Source organism: Colius striatus, chromosome 6 (assembly GCF_028858725.1).
Source record: "Colius striatus isolate bColStr4 chromosome 6, bColStr4.1.hap1, whole genome shotgun sequence".
In the NCBI taxonomy this organism is placed as follows: Eukaryota; Metazoa; Chordata; class Aves; order Coliiformes; family Coliidae; genus Colius; species Colius striatus.
The window spans coordinates 5,793,239-5,814,412 of NC_084764.1; the positions used below are offsets into that span (position 1 = coordinate 5,793,239).

The 21,174-nt window shown below is 44.2% G+C and overlaps 1 protein-coding gene across 2 annotated transcripts in view; it reads right to left on the bottom strand.

The window, feature by feature from the left end:
* LRP4 (LDL receptor related protein 4) overlaps positions 1-16,178 on the bottom strand; it is a 91,047-nt gene extending 74,869 nt beyond the window's left edge. For both annotated transcript variants that reach the window (XM_061997770.1, XM_061997769.1), the window contains exon 1: positions 16,012-16,178. In XM_061997770.1, the coding sequence (XP_061853754.1) occupies positions 16,012-16,096 (85 nt within the window). In that variant the 5' untranslated portion in view covers positions 16,097-16,178. The remainder of the gene's footprint in view (positions 1-16,011) is intronic.
* Between the last annotated feature and the right edge of the window lie 4,996 nt (positions 16,179-21,174).

Sequence of the window (21,174 nt, forward strand, 5' to 3'; positions counted from 1 at the left end):
CCTTTGACTAACCAGCCACTTAGCATCAGCACTGCCACTTCTGCATAAACTCTGGAGGAGAGTGGGATCCTGCCTCCTTTTGTGTGCACGCTCAGGCCGGGCTTGTCAACCTGAACACACCACTGCATCAGTGCAGAGGGGTGGGGAGAGCAAGCAAAAGTTGGATCCAGATTCTGAAAATAAAGGCCAAAGCCTAACTCTTTGTTCGATGTCAGTCATTTAAAAGGAAAGATTAAGAAAGAAGACTCAAGGCACCAGCAAGGAAATAAAAGCTTTTTATACTTAGATTGACAATTTCTCTGGCAACAACTCAGAACATCAGTCTGTGTTAGCCCAAGTAAAACCAGACTGCAAGCCTTTGCTTCCAGTCTCAATGAGTAGAAGTTTCCACCACAGAAGACATCACCAGTTGATGTACTGCACCAGTTGCAACATCTATAGATGGATCTTTCACCACACTTTGACACTAATACAGCACTGTCACACAAGTACAACACAATAAAGATTCATACAACCTGAATCTTGGGTTTGAATTCTTACATCCTCTTGCTTCCTGGGAAACTCCTTCCAAATTACTGTTAAGGCACAGTAGCAGCAAGATAGTGCAAAAAAACTCCAATCCAGTTAGTCTTGCCTCCCTTCATCCTTCCATCTGGTATACACTGATCAGCTCACTGAAGAGCAGTTCTCTTCAGCTTGCCAATCCCTCACAACCCGTGGTGTCACCGCTTTCACCATTTTGCAGGTCAGTTCTGTGACAGAACAAGCTGAACCAATTCATCCAGGAGACACACACACACACACAGAGCTATCAAAGGGGCAAGACTGCCCTTTTAGGGCAATCCACAGCTACACCAGATCTGGAAGAACCAGATCAGTTTCTTCTCCCCCTTCTCCTTACACTGTTACCCGTTGGGGGAAAAATAAAGTAGTTTTGAGCCTTCATTCTGTTCTGAGAACACAAAAAACCTGATCACAAGAACGTGTTTGATTGGACATCACTCAGGAGTTAACCCCAGCCACCTCCAGTCCCCTAGAATTATCTGAAGTTGACTGAAAGCAAGGGAGTTTAATTTCTGCCAAATTAATTGCAACAGGGAGTGGTGACATTAAACTGGTGTCATGGACAGGATTCTGAGAGAACAGAAAGTGCACAATTAAGGTGTGACCTCCTGAGAGAGAAAAGGCTATTTTAAGGTGTGACCCTCTCAGGACAATACTTCTCCTTTGTGTTAGAAAACATGACTTTCCAGAAGGCAGTCGATGCTCATGATGAGGTCCCTTGGCTGGTCAAAAGGATTGGTAAATTGTATGATTTGTTGATCATTGGTCTGTGATGCTACTTTGGACTTGAAGATCAAAGCTGGTATGCTTTCAGATATGTCCCCTCTTGTAGGCTCTGCGTGCCAGGATCCAGGCCAACGGTCAAGCCAGGTCATTTAACATTCATCTGAATCTGTCAGGAGAAATCCATTCCAGAGCTGCAGCGTCCTGTGTCTGTGGCGTTGCAGACAGCAAACACCAGATTGTGTACCCATCCTCTGTCTGATGGTGATACTGAAATTAAAAACCCAGTGCCCTCAGGCAGAGAAAAAGCAACAGGAAGGTAAGACAGCTCTGTGCCAGGTCTCTCTACGGAAGAGATGAAAGTTCTTTATCAAGTGAGAGAGGAGAACAAATGGAGAGGAGTCTTCATCCAATATTCTCTACTCCATTAAAATGGGACTTCAAAATGCACCTTTTTTAAAGCACAAGACTTCAATGAACTACATGCTGGCTACACATCTCTTTCAGGACAGAGCAGGTCTTAATGAAAGTCTGGATGTTGCAGACTCTCATGGTCTCTTTTGTAAGACAAAGCTTGTTTCACTGGAGCTATGCCGATGATGTCATGACAAGGCTAGAGCAGCACAGAAAAGATCATCAGACACTCAGGTGAAAAGCCAGCCAAAGCTCTCTGACCTGGTGAAAACTACTTGTAAGGAGAGGTTGCCAAAACAACTTGACAGAAAACTGGAGATGGAGGGTAACTGATTCTTCTAAAACCAGACTCAGAACCTCAGTTTAACTTGCTACATGTTCTTCAACAGCACAGAGTGAAAGTGACCTGGAGGAAGTGCTCACATTTTACACACACAAAAACAAGTCAAGTGTTTTCTTAGGAACAAGCTCCACAGGCACAAAACCCAGCAATACCAGTAACCAGTCAGAGAAACAGCCTCAAGGTGAGCATCCTGAAGTGGTGAAAATAATAAAGGTGATCAGCCCAAAAGTTTGGTTACAGATCTGCCTGTATGAACATCAATAGACTATAAACCCAAAGAAGTTAAATCAACCTTAGGTTTGTGCCATCATAGTCGTAGTGGGTAGCACATGGGCTCAACCAGGAAGCACAAAAACGTAGAAGATGTTACAGCCCCAGTATGGTAGCAGCAGAACCACAGCAGCTGGCAGAAAAGCAAGCATCCTGTCAGTATTCCCCACCAAGTCTCAACAGTCTCCTTACACAACAGTTAACAAACCTAGAACTTGGCAAGTGGAGCTATAAGCAGGGGGAATGCAGCTGCCCCACAGAGCCACCAGTCACCACTCAAGAGAAGAATGTCACTGTGGACTTACCAGAACATAAGCATAACTGCTTAGATGGGAGAGGGACCACAGGAGAAGGATGAACCCGTATATACATATGTCTGGGTGAATGATGAAGGATATATGAATGCATTCCCAGATTTTGGTCTCTTACACCTAACCCCAGCCAAGGCAACACTCTAGGCCATGACTGTATTTGTGACCAGAAAGCTGGAGCTTACAACTGTAAATACCGCAATAGAATTCATTGGCCTTGTTGGACAACCACATGGGAAGAACTTTGTTCAGATATATCCTGTTGTGAAAATACCATAAAGGAATCACTATATTGTTGTGTTGAAAGTAACCCATTTGGTTTAGAAGCTACCCCTTATTTTGACCCTTTAACCCATGCAGGACACTGAAGGGGACCATTTGCTAATGGATCAGTGGCCCTTAAGGGAGGCTACTGGATATATGGAAACCATGTGTATAAAGCTCTGCCAGCAAATTGGTCAGGAGTATGTTATGTTGGGATGATTTGTCCTTTGATTTTCTTACTCCCAGAAACAGGCAGAGACTTTTTAGGTGTTCAAATATATGATGATTTAAAAAGGGAAAAACAAGCCGCAGGTATTGATACTTCCCTTACAGATGGGAGCAGTCAATCCTAGGGTAAAGACATACTGGGCCCCCCCAAACATATCATACAATGTCATGGACCCACAACTTGGAACCCCAATGAATGGATTAGTGGTTCTGGAGAACCTATTTACAATCTGAATAGCATCATTCACCTACAAGCTGTATTGTAAGATAATCACTAATCAAACAGCTGAGGCCCTTAAGCTATTGGCAGAGCAGGCAACCCAAATGCAAACTGCAATTTAGCAGCATTGTATGGTTCTCCACTACCTACTAGCTGAAGAAGGCAGAATCTGTAAGAAATTAAATGATTCTAATGTTTAATGTCTAATGATTCTAATTGTTGTTTAAATTCTGTGACAATGGCCAAGTTGTATTATAATAGGTTTGTGGTTAATTGTTATACTGTTGTTGTGTTATTTAGGCAAGCATTTGCTTAAATATTGCATTTTTGTAGTGAAAATAGCAACTGGAATGCTGGAGCCATGTCACTCTGGCAGCTGGGGGGATTCTGCCTGTTAGATTAACTGCTGCCTCAGAACACACATCCCACTGTCCCAGAACATACCACCTTTGCACATGCACCCGGGCCCAGGGTCGGCAGATGACAGTGAACAAGGGATGTGGAATGAGGGGCTCACACCCTTCAGAACTTTCCAGGAGCCTCCAGAGATAGCACTGGGCATGTGCCAGTGAACAACGTGGCTATCAAAGCAGGACCAGTGGAGAGGATGGGAACTCTTCCCCCATCAGACTGGATGGAACACCAAAACTCCTGAACAAGTGGGCTGCCAGGACGCTGTGGCCTCGTGACGGTGACTATTGTAACTTTTCCTCTCTCACTCTCTTCTTTCTTTCCTTCCCCCCTTCTCCTTACATTGTTGTCCACTGTGGGCAAAATAAAGTAGTTAGCACTTGATTCCATTTTGAGATTAATTCTATTCCCAAGAACACACAAAAGCTGATCATGATAACCTGTTTGATTGGACATCACTCAGGAGTTAAACCCAGCTTGCCTCAGCCACGCAGAATTATCTGAGGTCAATTGGAAAGCAAGAGGGTTTAACTTCTGCCAAATTAATTGTAATAGGGAATTATGACAACACCAACTCCTCTCATTCTGATATTCCAATTTAACATTTATTTTCCAAGGCTTTCTATTTTCCTAAAGCTGTATTTTGAAGAAATGTTTCCTATAAAGCAAGATTATACTAAACCCTTCCTTGAATCAGTAATGTGCCTGTGTAAATCACGTGCAGTTACATTCCTAATGTCACCTGAAACAAGCCACTGACTCGTGTTCCAGGCAAGCCACATCTCCACTGTCCAGCCTGTTGTTTAATCATTCTAAATAGTATGTTTAACTTAGAAAGTTTAAATTGGAGGAGAGGACTAAGTTGCCCTTTCGAGACGTGGATCTGCAGGAAGGCTAGTGGGTGATAATTAGGGACAGTTGGAACATTGTTTCCTGCAAGCAAAGGCAGCAGTTCAGACTTCCAAGGATAAATCAAATCTCTTAACCAGATGGAAGACATTTCATTTTCAAACATCGGCATACGACAATGGACCACAGAAAGGAAGGAGACAATTCACAACAACAACACAAAATTACTAGAGATTTGAGAGACGAGCTCTCAGAAAAATCTGCACTTTCAAAGAACCTCATGTTGCATCAGAACTTGCACCACATCCCACCACAGCCAATTCAAAGACACTTTTATTGACAAAACAAGCTCCCCAAGTGTTACCCACATGTAAGAGGCAGCACACTTGAGCTTCTCTCAGAAGCCCATTCAACACATGAAGCCTCCAGAGATTTCAACAGAGAAGGACACATGGCACAGAGTCCAACGGCAGACATTAAAACATTCCAAGCAATAATGCTGTATTTGCAGTAAGGTACATGGGGTTTTTCCCTACTCTAATCTTTAATATTTTACTCACAGGAATAGATTATTTCCTTCTCAGTCTCTCCTTTTACTTCTCCTTTCCAGACATTTACTGTTTGATTTACGGTGTTCTCCCTGTATCCAACTCAAAGTTGCCAGTTCAGGATTTGGTAGGAGTCTGACTTGGTTTTGCACATTTCATTTGGTAGCATCTGCCAGGTTAATAACTTTGTACAATAATTTGTGGCAGCCTAGTTGGCTGGTAGATTTGTATGACTTCTTTTTGTTACAGAAACTTGTGTTCTGGTTTAGATTCAGACTATTTCCTGAAACAGATGAATTTTGGATAAAGTTACATGCTTCATTAGCCTCAAAAGGAGTGCCAAATCCCAGAAACAAGGTTTTTGTAGGAATGGATGGCATTTCCATTTGGTTTCAGTCTATGGTTTTCTAGCACTTTTAGGTAGAGACAGCTTTTACCTCTTTGGCTGAGATAGTACCAAAGTTGCATTTTTAATGCAAAGACTTGTAATAGAAATCCTTCCAGTTCTACTTTGCAGCCATCACTACGTGGAATTCACAGATTTCCTTCTATCATGTCTTTGCACATCTGAAAATAAGACAAGTTAACTTCCCCCTGGTTACAATGTTAAGAGCATACAGAGCTCAGGAGCTCATGCTTTTGGGAGTTATGTGTTTAATTTGCCATCAAATAGTCTAGCAGGAAAATCTTAGCGTTGTATTCAGTTCTCAAGGTTTGAGTAGTTGAAATGTGTCTCACTTGCTAGGGCCACTGCACAGCCAGAACAGTCAAATCAGCATGCAAAGGCTCCTGAGGCTGGTGAGTACAGGGCTATAGAGGTATCTTGCTGTACACCCACCTCAGCCCAGCCCCATCCTGCACGAGTAATTCCCTCCTTATGGCATTGCTGTCATTTCCCGCCTGTGAGACACTCCCCTCCTGCTTGTCTCTAAAGGGTACACAGCCATACAGCACATACCTTAAAGCCTTTGGTATGCAGCCTGCAAGGTCAAAAAAGTTGGCTCCCAAGGCATATCTGGTCTTCTGTGGCATAACTCTGATGGCAACTCTTTCCTCACAACTCTTTCATAGGCAGCTATAGCATTGCCACCACATTTCAGATCTTAACATAAAGGACACAGAGCATGTTATTAGGACATCACTCAAGGAAAAGCCCAAAACAAAACCCAGATATCACTCCACACCTTTCCCAGATGAACCTGCAGGACCAATGCACTGCAATATACTAGCTAGCAAACAGAGGTGTTTTGGCAGCTGTCCCAGTCACTTAAGCAGAAGCCTGAGCTCAGAGGCTGTTTCGCCTGAGCGGGTAAGTCAAGATGTACATGCCAAAGATGTCATCTCTGCCTCACTCCCTTTCCTTGCTCCAAGGCTTCTGTCTGAGAACCATTTATTTTTATCCTGCATGTGATGGATTGTACATAGGTTTAATTTGCTGTGTATCTCCCATTAGGTCTATATTGTACTAGAATTAGATTTGGACTCCTTTACCCCACTAAGCTAAACAAGGGTTTTTCCCAAGCACTCAGAGCAGGCAAGTGCCTGCCACCCCCCTCTTTCCTACCAGTCTGCTCTAAAGCATCTGCAGCACAAAAATTGCTCATGGGTCATTTCTCAGAAAGTAATCATCCAAGCTTCTCTTCTTCCTCCAGCATATATATTACCATCATCACGAGTTTGCTTCTCCAGCACAACCAACCAACAAGTTAGTACAAAGCATCACAGGAATTATCCCACTTTTTAGACATTCCTTTCCAGGTTAAATGTCTACTCCCAGACTTCTGAAGACTTATGGGTGAAGAGCTAATCATAAAAGGCAAAAAAGTAAGCATGAAACAAACAAACAAAATTCTAGGGACAATTGACTGAAAAAAAACCCAAACCTGAAGAATAAGATTATCTTGTTCTAGTCTGGAAGCTGCAATAAGACCAACAGAAGATCACACCCCTTCATCTTCCAGTTCACAGGTGGCAGGTCACAAAATAAGACAAACCTCAGAGAAACAATAGCTCTTGTGAGTGGATGAGTTGCTCCAAACCAAAGAAGTTTGTACTGGAAGGTTGCAGAAGGCAGGGATCAACAAGGTTGTTCCCTGCTTGAGTATTGGTTACACAGAAGTTACTCAATGCAACTGCCAAAGATGTAAAGATGACAAATTTGTCCTTCCAGGGAAGTTGTGACACAGGTAAGGGATTCACCTGCTCCACAGATAAAAGAACTCTGGGAAACAAACAAACAAACCAACCAACCCTAAAAGCCCAAAGGGCATAAAGGCCTTCTGTTGTTTAAAGTAATGCTGGCTGCAGGTCTGAATTCTTCCTTACACTCAAAAAGGCAGTGAATAAAGGCCTACAGAAAGTGTTGATTCATCAGCAGGGGCAGTTCGAACTGGAACCACAGAGGAGGTTACCACTTTGTGGTGAAGACATTGTAACAGCTCAGGAATCAGCTGTTCATGAGTCAACACCCTCTTGCAGCTGCCCTTCACTGGTTAAGGAGAGAAGTCAGATCCAGGGGCAGCATTCCTTAAGGCCTCGCAAAGATTGGAAAGAGCTGAAACCTCACCAACCAGCCTAGTTCACTTCTTCCCTGCCTGCAAGTCAATGCCCAAGAAAAATCCCTCCACTACTTTGACTCTGCATGGATACATCTCTTCAACCCGCTCTTTCCTTCTATTAAACTCAGGTCTATTTGCAGGGCAATCACCTACTCCCACATCGTGCTTTCTAAGATTTAGACACTCAAAAATGCAGATAGTTCACTAGTGTTCCTATTTGCCAATGACTACCCTCTCCTGCTTCCTGGCTATTAAAGCCTCCAAAAAGGCAGCCTCCCATCTATCTCCCTTTGCCATGCTGCAAACTCTTCACTTTTCTCTCACAGCCAGGCCCATTATGTTTTTCTTCACGCTAATAGGGCTGATCAAGGCCCTTTTAAAAAAGCAACACAAATGAGGGGCATACCTTCCAGCTGTAAGAAACTCAACTCAGGCTTTTCAAGAGTAACAGGCTTCAAAAATCACAGTGAGAACACAACCTCTGAGGCATCAAAAACCTCATTTCCTAAATTTGTCAAGCCTGAAGAAGTTGCAGACTTTGAATCACAAAGAAGGGACAGCAGTAAAGCTGGCTTCCTCTTAACAAATGAACTTTTAATTCAGAGAATTATCCCACCTCCTGGCTCATCTTCAGGAGCTCAGAACAGAAGCAGGAAATTACAATCCTGAGACTTCTCTTTTTTTTTCCCCCCTGCCCTCAGAGTTGCAAAGAAAGAATTTGATTATTCAGCAGTTATGGAAATTCAGAACTAAAATTGGGTGGGAGCACACAGAAAAATAAATGAAGGTGTGTCTTTATTTTATTCTAATCCTAGATCCCACGAGACACAGTTCTGCTGCAGTGAATGGCTGCACCTTAGGCAAGAACCTCTCCCAGACACCACCAGCTGTCACCAAGTCAAATGAACTGACAGATCTGGAGACGCAGGCTAAAGGAGCAGAGTGTGGATTTCCTTCTAACCTTCTTTATAGTCACACAATGCTGCTTCTGGGACCTTCAGAGTAGGTGGCTGAGAACATCACAATTACGTTTTAACAGTTCTCACTAGTGACTCACTCCTTCACACAGCAATTCTTAATGGAGAAGAAAAAGAGAAGTAGCCTCCTTTTCCAGGAAAGGTGTTATTTTCTACCACCAGCCTTATTGCTTCTGTACCCTGACTCCTTTCCAAACCCAGAGTAATCTATTCTCACGTCTTTTTCCAGGCAACCATCTCCAACCTCCTACCTTGTCTCCTGCACTCTGCCCTCCCATTTCATAAACTTTTCCAGACAGGACTGTCCTCTAAAACATCTTCCTGGACATCCCACTCAAAAATCCTTCTGGCTGTATGTGTCTGATAGGTCCCATATTCCACTGCTGCAGATGGCTCCATCACCACCTTGATCTCACGCCAATATGAGTCCCTCTTTCCACCTCTGCCTCCATTGCCACCCTCCCAGTATTTCCTCAAACCACCCCACCAGGTCAGAGACTCTCATGTTGAGGGTCTCTAACAAGTTTTCACATCCTCCTTTAAAGCATTCCTAAAATACATATTTCTTTCCATGCCTCAGCGGTTAAACTCTCTCAAAGCTCATCTTCACTTTTAAAACTTCCAACTTTTACACCACCTAATTAACAACTCTTGCTGCCATCAGATCCCATATAATTACTCCACTTGGATCTCCTCGTGCAGCTCTTCTGTTCCTTTGCCAGCTCAAGTCCTTGGCTCTTATTTCCAAAATGCTTCTGTTAACATCTGCACTCCTGTGTCCCATTCCCTTCTTCTCATGGTTTACACTACTTTGCTTCCTCGTCCTTATTTCCAGTTACCAGTTTTCAGCAGCCTTTGATGCCAGCTCCTACCCAAAACCCCTTTCTCTGTCCTTGTTCTAAGAAGTGATTGTAATTAAAAACTTGGAGAAGCTTTTTCCCATTAAATCAAAGCTAAAAGAAATTCAATTAGCAAGCTATGCTTTTTTAATATTGGACCTTATCTATCTCACTAGAATTATCACATCCCTGATCCTCATCAGATGTCAGATATCCAATTTAGACTATAAACGCTCTGAGGCAAATGTAGCCTCTTCCTCCATGTTACACAGAGCCAAAGCACTTAACATTGATCCTTAAGGTAAGAAAAACACCTCAGAAATTCAAAGAGCTCGGTTTTGCCAAGAGTAGTGTCACTCCATACACTGAGACTTGGGAACGACCAGAGAATTTAAAAGTACTCACTCCAAAACTCCAAAAGGCAAGAATAGGGTTCCCTCCCAAAAGAAATCATGTCTGACAGGTCCAAGAAGAAAGGACTTTGGTACAGACTGCACTGAAACAGTTTCTCCATAGTATCTCTAGCCCCTTCCTGCCTCAAGTCTCCAAAGCCATCACTTATCCCCTTGAAAACAGCAGGAGAGTCACTTCTTTTTTCCTTCTCTCTCCAGAAAGAGCACAGCAGAAATAAACCTCGAATGATAAATTATGCACCACATTTGTGTGGCTGCCTCTTGGCCAGACGGGAAATTTTTCTCCCAAAGCCTTTTGTTTCCAGCTTTGATCCCACTGTTGGATCTGCTCTGTTCAGCACTCCCTCAGCATGGAGGTGAAGGGAGAGCTGACACAGGCCAAGTTCGGGCTTACTGCAAGCCACAGTCAGATCTTCCATTAGCCTTCCCCCCCCTCCCCCTTCCCAACTGGAACTCTCCTTGAGTTTGAAAAGATCCTATTAAACATTTTCCAGAGGGCCTTACAGAGGATACATTATTTTGATGGATGCTGGGACTAAAGGAGGAGGATTTCTAAGTACAGTGAAATAATGGAGTTTGTTCTAATGGGTTTAAGAGATGCCCGGGGGCACCAAGTAAGTTCCTTCTCTGCAAATCAAAAACACAGAAGACCAGAAAATGGAGCCGAACAACTAAACGCCAGGAAGCGGGGAAATCGGGCTCTATTTAGCTGCTGCTCTTGGTTACAGCCAACTTCAGGCTGCTTGGAAAAACAGCACACACACACACCACTGGCACAAACTTAACAGGAGAAAACAAAGAGACAACAGGGGTCAAACTGGGGGTGGCAAGTAGGAGAAGGATGCAAGGCTGGGTCCCCACCCCCTACCAGAGAGTCGGATCAATTATCCTTGAATACTAACAAGATTTCTGATTAAAGAACTGCTGCTATGCAATAGAAACAGAAAGCTCCAGCAGCTGGGAGGGGCTGTCAGGCAGTAACAAAGAGACACAGAAGACTATGCCCTGCTAGGGCATATGGAGGAAGTCATCATGCTGGTAGCCAGGAGAGGGGTCTCCCCTGTCTTGAGTAACATCTCACTGCTGGTAAACGTAACTCCAGGAGTAAAACTTCACCTTGACACTACAGAATATGGTGTCTGTTTTCAGGCAAACATCTTCTCTACTGGAAACTTTGCTGGACAACATTTCTTTAAACAACCTCATCACTGGGAGGTGGAATTTATTCTCATCCTAACCCATACAGAGGAAAAACCTGGTGCTTCTGAGCGTTGCAACAACAAAAAGTTGCTATTAACATACAACAGCTTGAGAAACAAGAGCCTGCACTGTCTTGGGCCATACCCTTTTTGACAAAACTGCAAGTTGCAGCACAAACATTGAATATGCATATGCAATACCATCCTTTAACCTTAATGGTTTGTGACTCCCTGGCTGGCAGCTAAATGCAGAAAAACCTAATGACCTAAGAAGAACCTCATGAAAAAACAAAAGCTTCTGTTATTACTTTTCACAACCCAAAGTTGTGCTGACACTAAGCATTTTGCTATAGGCATGTAATCTCATACCACCAGAATCAGGCTCCTGACACTTCAATCCCTTTGTTTTCCTTGTTCTTGTATTTAAACAACAAACATAATTCCATGATATGAAGAGTTTCAATCATCCACAGTTTAGCAAGGCAAAAGTCTACAAACATCAGCTCCCTTTGATGTTAATGAAGGCTTTCTGAAAACTTATTTTCCTGTCCATGCAGAGTGAGTCTCTCTTCATCTAGGCTCACAGCAGCCAAAGAGTTCTGCTCCTCACAGAAACACTGACTGCAGCTCAAGAGTCTCTCCAACTAGATACACAGACTGGAATACTTCAGCATTTAACAGGCAGTTCTACATAACAGCAGCAAAAAATGCCTGAAAAACCTGAACACAAACCCACACACAACAGGATAGCATGCCAAATACTCTCAAGGTAACAGTCCCAGAGAGACCAGATATACAGCAGGAACAAACCACAAGCCTGTGGAATCACAAGCCCTGTATCCATATAGTTACTATCTTCAGTACAGGGCAATGAAACCTACAGGGAAGACTATACAGAAAAAAAGAGATTCAAAAAGCGCCACAGCACTGAGTCTTGATGCAGTAGAGACAAAAAAGTCCCACAAAAGACTAATGCCTAACGTAACATTTGTGGCAAAGAACCACAGGCACTACAGATGCAAGAGCCTAACCATCAAGCATGTAAGATTCACGGATGACAATTTGAACTGGTGTTCTCTGCTGTGATCTGTGTGACACACAGCCAGTCACTAAATACAGTATGCCAATCAATGGAGGGGGTTTGCTGTATGTCCAAGCTCCAGCTCTGGATGTTGCATCAGGTAACACCAGCCATCTTAAAAAACGGTCAGTTTAAGTGTGCATGCATGTGAGGATGTATCACCTTGTTACGTACAACCCTTTGAAATAACATCACAAATAGTGTCCATTTCTCTTACAAGTTCCTTTTTACAAGGGTTTACTTACCAATTCACCCTTTCCAACTGAGAGCCAGTAACATTTCTGCAGTTTTATTAATCTTTCGATTATCGGCAGGAGAAACAGAAACAGTCGCAAGTCACAAGCTGCAGAAGAATTCAACGAAGGTGCAGGACATGCACTTACTTTTTAAACCTATTTTTAAAGCCTTGACTGGTTTTCAAGATAAAATCTCTTTATCAGTTTTTATAAGTCTTATGAAGCATATATTCTATTGTGTTCAACGGTAAGTTGCATTCTAGGGCAAACGCAGTTGGCCTTGGGCAAGACAATTTCTACTTCACTCCCCACATTTACAAAACAAGGATAATATTTGCCTATTTCACAAGAGCACAGGAAGATTCAAGAGGACTATCAGGCTACAGATCACTCTCATAAAACTCATGTTTGAATTATTTTGTTAATGTTAATTTCACCAGTCTGGAGAACTACAGGTTCTTAGGGGTAAAACCAAAATACAAATCACTTTGATTTCTTTTCCTTAGCTAACATACAGCAAGTACCGGTTCTGGTTTGAACAACTGGATAATATTTATATCCAACCACTTTTTCTTCTTCTGTAGCTTCAAAGAACACAATGTAGGTAAACAGCCCCAAGTTCTCTGAAATCCTGTTTTGTAGCCCACATGGACAGAATACCTTTCTTCAGGGCTCACGAGATACTGGAAATGCAAGCACTTTATGTAACTAAGCATCTATTAATCTGGTTGCTGCATACGCTTACACTCCCAGGACACGAGAAGGGATTCTCTACTGCAGAAAACATTGCTAAAGCACACAGCTGAAAGTCTTTGAAAAGAGAATATAAAAGAAAATTGCTTATCTATGCTAAATAAATGGACTATAATGTTAACTTCGTACTAGAAGATTTATGCTTTTCCACTAAAGCCACCATGGTTTTATAGAGAAGGAATGGTTTAAGAAAAGCACCCAAATACAAACAGTGGGGATGTTAATCAGTGCCATCACCGCTCTGACAGAAAGAGTCAAGATAATTCAGGGTGACCATGAGATCAGTGAATATCCTCCTGACTAACAACAAATCCGGGCAGTCTCAGCACAGCCAAGAAGCAGAAAACGTCGGCTCCAAGGTGACAACAGGAAAACAGGCATTTTGCACTTGGCTGAGCATTGTAGAAGCAACAGCAATGCCAAGCACACATAGTGGAGATCATGATCTCTTCTGCAAACTACAGAATCACACGATCATTACAGTTGAAGAAGACCTTTAACATCAAGTCCAACCACTAACCTAACCCTGCCAAGCCCATTGCTAAACTAAACCACATCCTTCAGCACCCCATCTATGTGCCTTTTAAATATCTCTAGGGATGGGGACTCCACTTTTATAGAAGTATCAGGTTCAGGTTTGTGACTCTAAAATGTAGCCAAGATGTTCAGAGAGTGAAGCTCCAATATTAGATGTGCTTTTTTCTGGTAGAGCTCCAGGAGTCAGAATGGCAAGCACGTCACCTAGACAGGTTCTGTGACATTCTGTATTTATACTAACACAGACCATTATAACATCAGGCTTTCTTCATCACCACACAGCAGCACTGCATGCCACTAGCTTTAAATTCTCTCTACATTCCCATTTTTACCTGCAATGCACTTTTCCAAGAGCTCAAGATGCTTGCAGATCTCTTTTTTTTGGCATAGATTTATCCAGTTTAACTGCCACCATCCACTAAATGAAGATCAAAGGTCCAAAGGTCGTTGCTGCAGACTTCTTTGCTATACCTATTCCAGTACTGAAGCACAGTGGTAGACGACCAAGTGCTTCTAGCATTATGCCTGTTTGCTATTGCAAGTTCTGTGGATGTTTTGTGAGAGTTAAAGTGTACACCATTCCTGCAGGTACTTCAAAGGAACAATGATGAAAAATTTCTAGCTGAGGGGAGGAATGCCAACTCATTGCAACCTTTGTCATCTTCTCTGCCACTTCCTCATGTTCTTCTTTGCTTCAACTAGGAATTAAAATGTCTTGGGAATTGTGTTCCTATTGCAGTGTCTATCTTCCCATGAAAGAAAAAGGATACTCACTTCTGGAAGTAGTTGGCACATCCAATCATAAACTCACATTAGTTTGACAAAAGGACATAGGAAAGGGCACTGATAGGAGACCTACTTGAAAGAGAGACAAACTGCCATAACAAGCATCCTGGAGACATCAAGGGCCAAATGAGCGTTTTACAATCAGACATCCCCCACATGGCTGTTAGCAACCAGACACATTAACTAGGAGCACCTGGCTAACAACCAAAATATAAAACACATCCAGATCTGCACCTAGACCAAGATCTATGCTTTAGATCCTTCAGCAAGATCTGAAACCGCAGCTAAGTAGCTCTGTGGCACTTGGGAACTTCAGGGTACTTCTGGTTACTAAAAAGCAGGGTTTCTGACTCGCAGAACTGCAACCCTCTAACTCAGCCTTTCCAAGCTGGTTTAATACCTGCATGCAATTAGGTTTCTTGTTAGAAGAGAAATAATATTACTTGAAATCCAAACTCCATGTGATTGTGCCCCTGAGGCAACACTTGTAGAATGATGCAGGTCAGCAGCACTACTGCAAATGCTTCCTGTAATTTCAGAGTAGCACAGGAGAAAACGGATGGGTGAAATTATACAGCAGCTGCCAAAGCAGTGAAGGCAGAGAAATGAGGGACATATCTTCTCTCCACACCCCTCCCCCAAAAGCCTTCCAACTTTTTATAAACAATTCCACCAAGCGTTTAGATGTTTTCTCCTCCACCGGGCACACTTGTAAAATAAAGCACTACCGCACAAGACGAAGCAACAGCAACTGTTTTTCAGTTGATAGAGCAACCACAAAGATAAGTTTTCACCAGGGAGACTTCATGGAACCGCTTCCCTGCCCGCTCACACCGCAGCCACCCCCTCGCCTGGCCACTATTTTTGGTACCGCTGCTCCTGCCCTGGCCCCGCTCTGCCAGGGCGCTGCGGGAGGACTCCAGTCGCCGCCGAGGCGAAGCAGGTAGCCCGGGGCGCCGCCGCCGAGCCGGGCTGTACCTTTAAGGGGCCCGTCGTGGCGGGTGCGAGGCTGCATTCCTGCTCCGAAGCGGCGGCTGTCCCGACACGCCGGGCACGGCAGCCTCCGAGGCAACCTGCGCGCCCGCCCCGACCCGGCCTGCCGCTCGCACCGCGGGAACAAAGCCCGCGCCCGCCGCCGCCAAACTTCCGCGGGGGGCAGCGGCCGCGTGGGCGGCGGGGACGCTCCGCTGCCGCCCGACCAGGGCAGCGCCGCGCCGGGACCCGCGCCCCGGCCTGCCGGGGGACCCCCGCCGAGCTCCCAGGGCACCCTGGCGGGCGAGAGCCCCGCGTCCGGGCGCGGGACGGGGGGCACGGACAAAGCGCGGCGGCGCGGCGGGGCAGGGCTTCCCCGCCCGGCGGGCGCGGGCAGGTGAGCGGCGCGACAGGGCAGGGCTCGCCGCCCGGGCAAAGGCCGCCCCCCGGCCGCCGAGCCCGGGCCGGCCGGCCGAGCCCCCCGCGGGACAGCGGGCGCCGTGGCAGCCGCTTACCTCTGGCGCGGAGCAGCGCTCCCAGCAGCAGCAGCAGGAGCTGCGGAGGCGCGGGTGAGAGGCAGCCCCCGCCACGCCGCCTCATGGTGGCAGCGCCCGAGCCGCCCGCAGCGACGTCCCGCGCTCCTTCCTCGCGCGCAGCACCCCGGCCCGGCCGCCGCTCGCTCCCTCCGCAGCCGCGGCAGTTCCCGGGGCTGGGGGCTCGCTCCCCGCTCCGCCCGGCGCAGGCCCGGCCCCGGAGGAGGAGCCCCGCTGGGGCAGCCCCCGCCCCGCTCCCCCCCGGCGCCGAAGCACTTCGCAAACTTTCGGCACGGCAGAGGCGGTCCTGGGGCCGCAGCTCAGCAGCACGACACCCCCCCGCTACCCCCCGCCCCCTACCAGCCCTCGGGGCCGCAGCCCGGCACCGCGGCAAGACCCCCGGGCCCGCGCCCTCAGCCCCCCTCCGCCTTTGCCGCGGGTACGGCTCCCTCAGTGCGGGCGGGGAAGCCCTTCCCAAAGCGGGGCTCTCGCCGTCGGTGTTGGCTCTGAGTGACGGGAGCATCGCTCCGGGCTCTCGGCCGCAGCGCTGCTCGGTATCCTCCGGTGGCTGAGCGGTTCTCCTGTGCGTTGCCACCGCTTCCCGGCTTGTGCTAGCTGTTTGCACCCAAGATCGATAGCAGAGCCCTTCTCTCTGCCCCATCCTCGTTTGACAAACATCCTTGCTATCCTAAGAGAAACGGCTGGGGTTTTTTTCCCGCCGTTCATGACAAGTGTGCTGACAATCGGTCTTTTCCTTAGAGCCCGAGTGTCCAGAGACAGAGGATGATGTACATATCTCAGGTACCCTCAACAAAAATAAAGCTAGGCTCATTGTTTGTAGGAGTCGAAATTAACACTTGGACAACTGTCTTATGTGCCTTCTAGTCTCTGTGCTGCATTTAAAAGCAGACAAGCTTTCACGGGACACCATCCTTACAGACAGTTTTATGATCCTCTGTGGCATGACTTGACATTTTAATACATAGGGTTGTCAATGCAAGAAACTCTGGTTAAATAATTAATCTCAGTTGATTTCAAAGTATATGCTTGAATTGAAAGCAGATTCAGATTGTCCAAGCCCTGGACCACAGGGGAAGACGGGAATTTTGTCAAATTGACACCAAAGGGCCAGGGATAGGAATGGTCTTATTTAAAGCCTTTGCATAGATGAATCCTGAGGAAGTTGCAATTAATCCTCTCTCTTAAAGAATCACAAAAGCAAGCAAACAGCACAGCATGTGACTGAGACAATTCTGACACTCCTATTAATTAAGTGTAAAACAGTGAAGACATGGGATATTATTAAAAACGTCAACATAGAATTAAAGCAGGGACCGAGTCTTGACAAATTGAGCTCAATGTAAAGAGAAACTAATAATCCAACACAGAGCTTCACTGAGGAGAACTCCCAAGAGCAGGAAAACCGTAAGAGGCAGTCAGCAGCAAACCATGAAGAAATTTGCAACATATGGCACTCCTTTTTCTTTTAAACGCTGACTTTTTTGCTTTATATGCAGAACCACTGCTTCAAGATAGGAGCAGAGCCACTTTACATAACATAAGTAGATGTCTATGTATCTGACAGGCAACATGTACAAGGCTGCAGAAGATTAACAACAAAAACAGGTAGCCACGAGGGACTGACGGAGGTAGTGAGATGGAAAAAAAAACCTCTCTGTGCTGACTTGGAAGCAGTGGCAGAATGGGGCATGGAAAGAATATACACTTGTTGTAAAGGAATAAACTCCATGAAACCAGAATTTAAGATGACTGAAATGGGGAACAGAGCACTGAAGTTAAGGGAGAGAAAACGTTAATGTTACTGAGAGGTGGCTGGTGGAGGGGCTAGTAAGTAAACTTAATTGCATCTCCCTAAAATACAGGGCAACATAACCAATATTCATTTAAGTTTATATTCTCTACCCTGGTGAGATCCTCAGGCAGTATAAATCAGAAGAGCCCTCCTGACTTCAAGTTCACAAGAAGCCTGTAAGAAGTTGCCAAAGTACTGAACATCATAAAGCCAAGACATAGGGCCCAGAGCTTCCTGGTAATTAGATACTTGGGTGACAGAACAGTGTTCCAACATTTGAGAGGAGTATATTTCTGTGTTTGAAACAAAAGCCTCCTGAAAAATATCACCCTGAACACAAATACATTCACTCCTTAGCCCTTCAGTCCCTCTCCCACAGGGAAACAAATGTTTTTGCCCACTAATGTTTGTTAAAGTGCCTTTACTGGTCGTCTTCATCTTGTGCAAGTATTCTGGTAAATCACTTTCCAAGCTTAACTTTCCTAAAGGATAGCCCTGTCTTAAGGATCATTTTGAAATCCTTTGGTGAAATGTTAGAGCAGCACATAGTATTGTCTTTCACAACAATCTCCTAAACAGGCTGCACTCAAGCAGATGGATATTTACATTCTAAACCTCTCTTTTACCTACCTGTTGATAAAAAGCCACCACTGAATATAGTTCTGGTTCCATGTGAGAGCTTTGAGGAATAATTGTAAAGCAGATTTATGGAGTGTAAAATGGATCTTTTGGGTGAAAAGAAGAAATAGAAGGGTTGCTAAATAATGGTGGTAAAATTTAACCACATGCTTAGGACTTGCCTCAGTCAGACGAAGAATCTTTAAGGAGGATGATGTAAATATCAGAAGGCACTTCAACCCATGCACGAGGGAGGTACTTGCTTTTAACCACAACTATGAAGGAGAAACGTTATTAAGTAACTACTTTATAGATCACTGATAAGTGATATATAACACAAGTATTGTAACACAGATGAGAAAGAAGTAATTAAAATATAATTAACAATTAATTTGTGTGACAACATGCTTAATTATAAGAAAAAACCCCAACAGTCATTCTAAAGGATCGTTATCCTGGTAACCATTTTGGGACATAATTCTCCTCCCCTCCAATGCACACATTAGAAATATAAACCAGTCCAAAGACAGAAAATAACTACTATGAAATAACACTAAAAGTTCACATCATTTGCAGAGTGATTTTAAATAGCAACTGTGTGTCAGGAAAAAGAGAAACAAGGACATGGTGTCATTGGAAAAATAAGAAGGAAAGGAACCAGAACCAAGTAAGATTACTAGGGAAAATACATTTGATCTATTTTGAAACTGCAGAGGCTTTAAGAAGAGAGATGGAGAGAGGGAGGAAGGGAGGAAGGGAGGAAGGGAGGAAGGGAGGAATTGATTTTGCATTTGTACTAAATCATGTTCCCTTTTTTAAAGTAATATCTCACTGGGTAAATAGGTGGCTATGGACATGATGTATATTGTATGGCTTTTGGCACTGTAGCATAAGACACTGTCAGTGAATTTCAAATTCAACTAGTGGAAGGTATGCAGGCATCTGAGAGAGGGAAAACACAGTGGCCATTAGTGGTTATTCATCAAAATGCAAAGGCATCTCAGCAAGACACCTTTCAGGGTCTATCCTATGCTCTATTTTGTTTAGAATGTTCACTGACAACTTAAATGATGCAATATTGATGCTTGTAAAATCTGTGCTAAAAAAACTGATAACCTCAAAACAATGGCAGGGGCTGCAAACACTAGGCAGCATGAGATCAGATACCCAAATGCTACTGACAAAGTGGACAGGTTGTCCAAAAAATCCACAAGGAAAAAAGAACAGTAATGAGAAATATTATTCTTAGAAAAGAGCCATCAATAAACAATGTAAATTCCCCACAGAAATACAGCAAAAGCAAATCTTAGGGTTGTGCAGATAATGAACAACATAAATCACAGTGCAATGCCACTGCCAAAAAATATGGTTTATTCTGGAATGTGTTAACAGGTATGTCAAGAAAATTTGTCTGATTTCTTAACTTTGCATAGTAGTGAAGCCCCAGGTGGCATATGGTGCCTGGTCCTGGCTGAACACCTTAGAAATCTGAAAACAGCTGAAGAGAAAAGAACTTCAAAACCAAAAAGTTTAAAAAACAAACCCTTTGAGAACAAAACTCAAGGAATTAGATTTGCCTAGTCAAGAAAATAACAGCTTCAGGCAAGATGCAGCTTTCCCATACATACAAGCTCATTAGAGAGATGTTGATCAGCTATCCTCCACAGCTCCAGTAGAAAGACATGAAAGAGTCAACTTGAGTTGTGACAAGAAATGCTTAAAAGATTTTGCTGATCAGCATTCCAGCTGAGGATTTTTCAACACTTGGAGCAGACTGTCTAGCGGGACTGTGGAATCTCTTGCACTGGTATTTTTTAAGACCAAAGTTTGATAAGCATGCTGGTGCTTAGCCTTGACAGATTTAGTTGTGATGCAGTGCAGGCTGCAATAGGTGATCTTTTGGGACTCTCCCAAACTTAAGTTTCATAATGAATACAATGCACAAAATTCCAAGTGGAAAGATAATTTCAAACTCTGTGCTCTGGCTGATCAACTTCTGTATTACCAGTGAGCTCCACTCACTACATTGAAAAGTCAGGAAAACAGCAAGTTGTTTGCAACAGAGTTCTAAGTTCAAGATAAAATCATGGGTTCTGTACTATCAGACTACGGGATTTTCCAATGGCCCTTTTAATTCCTGTCATTATTCCACTGATACCTTACCCACATCAGTTCCCTCTTCAGTGTCACCAGTGAAATAAAGAGGTGAGAGGTTGGAATGTCAAGTAAATTAAGTCAAGATTTTACCCTGTAATTTTCCAAAGAGCTGAGGGACCTACAGCTTTGGCAGCTGGTGACCTAGTTTGTTATTATTGTCTCTTTGTTAAATATATTGAATGAAATCTTAGCATTGATTTATATTTTATGTTATCCCTTTTTCCCTTGTTGCCTTCCCTGAAGTTTTCTAAACAGTGGCACTACTACTGTATACTCAGATATGCTCAAAGGTCTCATAAACTTCAAATCCTGTCACCATTGTCCTTTGCAGCATTTCTCAATGCCCTCTTATGCTTGAGGAAACAGTAATCCATGTTTTGTGTTCTGCAGCATTACCACAACTGTTTTCTTTTATAACAAAACAAGATTCAGGTTAAGAAGTCAGAGCTTATGTGTTACTTCATTTTCTTCACCTTTCATTTACCTGCTGCCTTCTCAGCATTCCCATTGCACACTTATTTTGGGAAAGTTTTTGATCATCTTGTGGACTACCATTA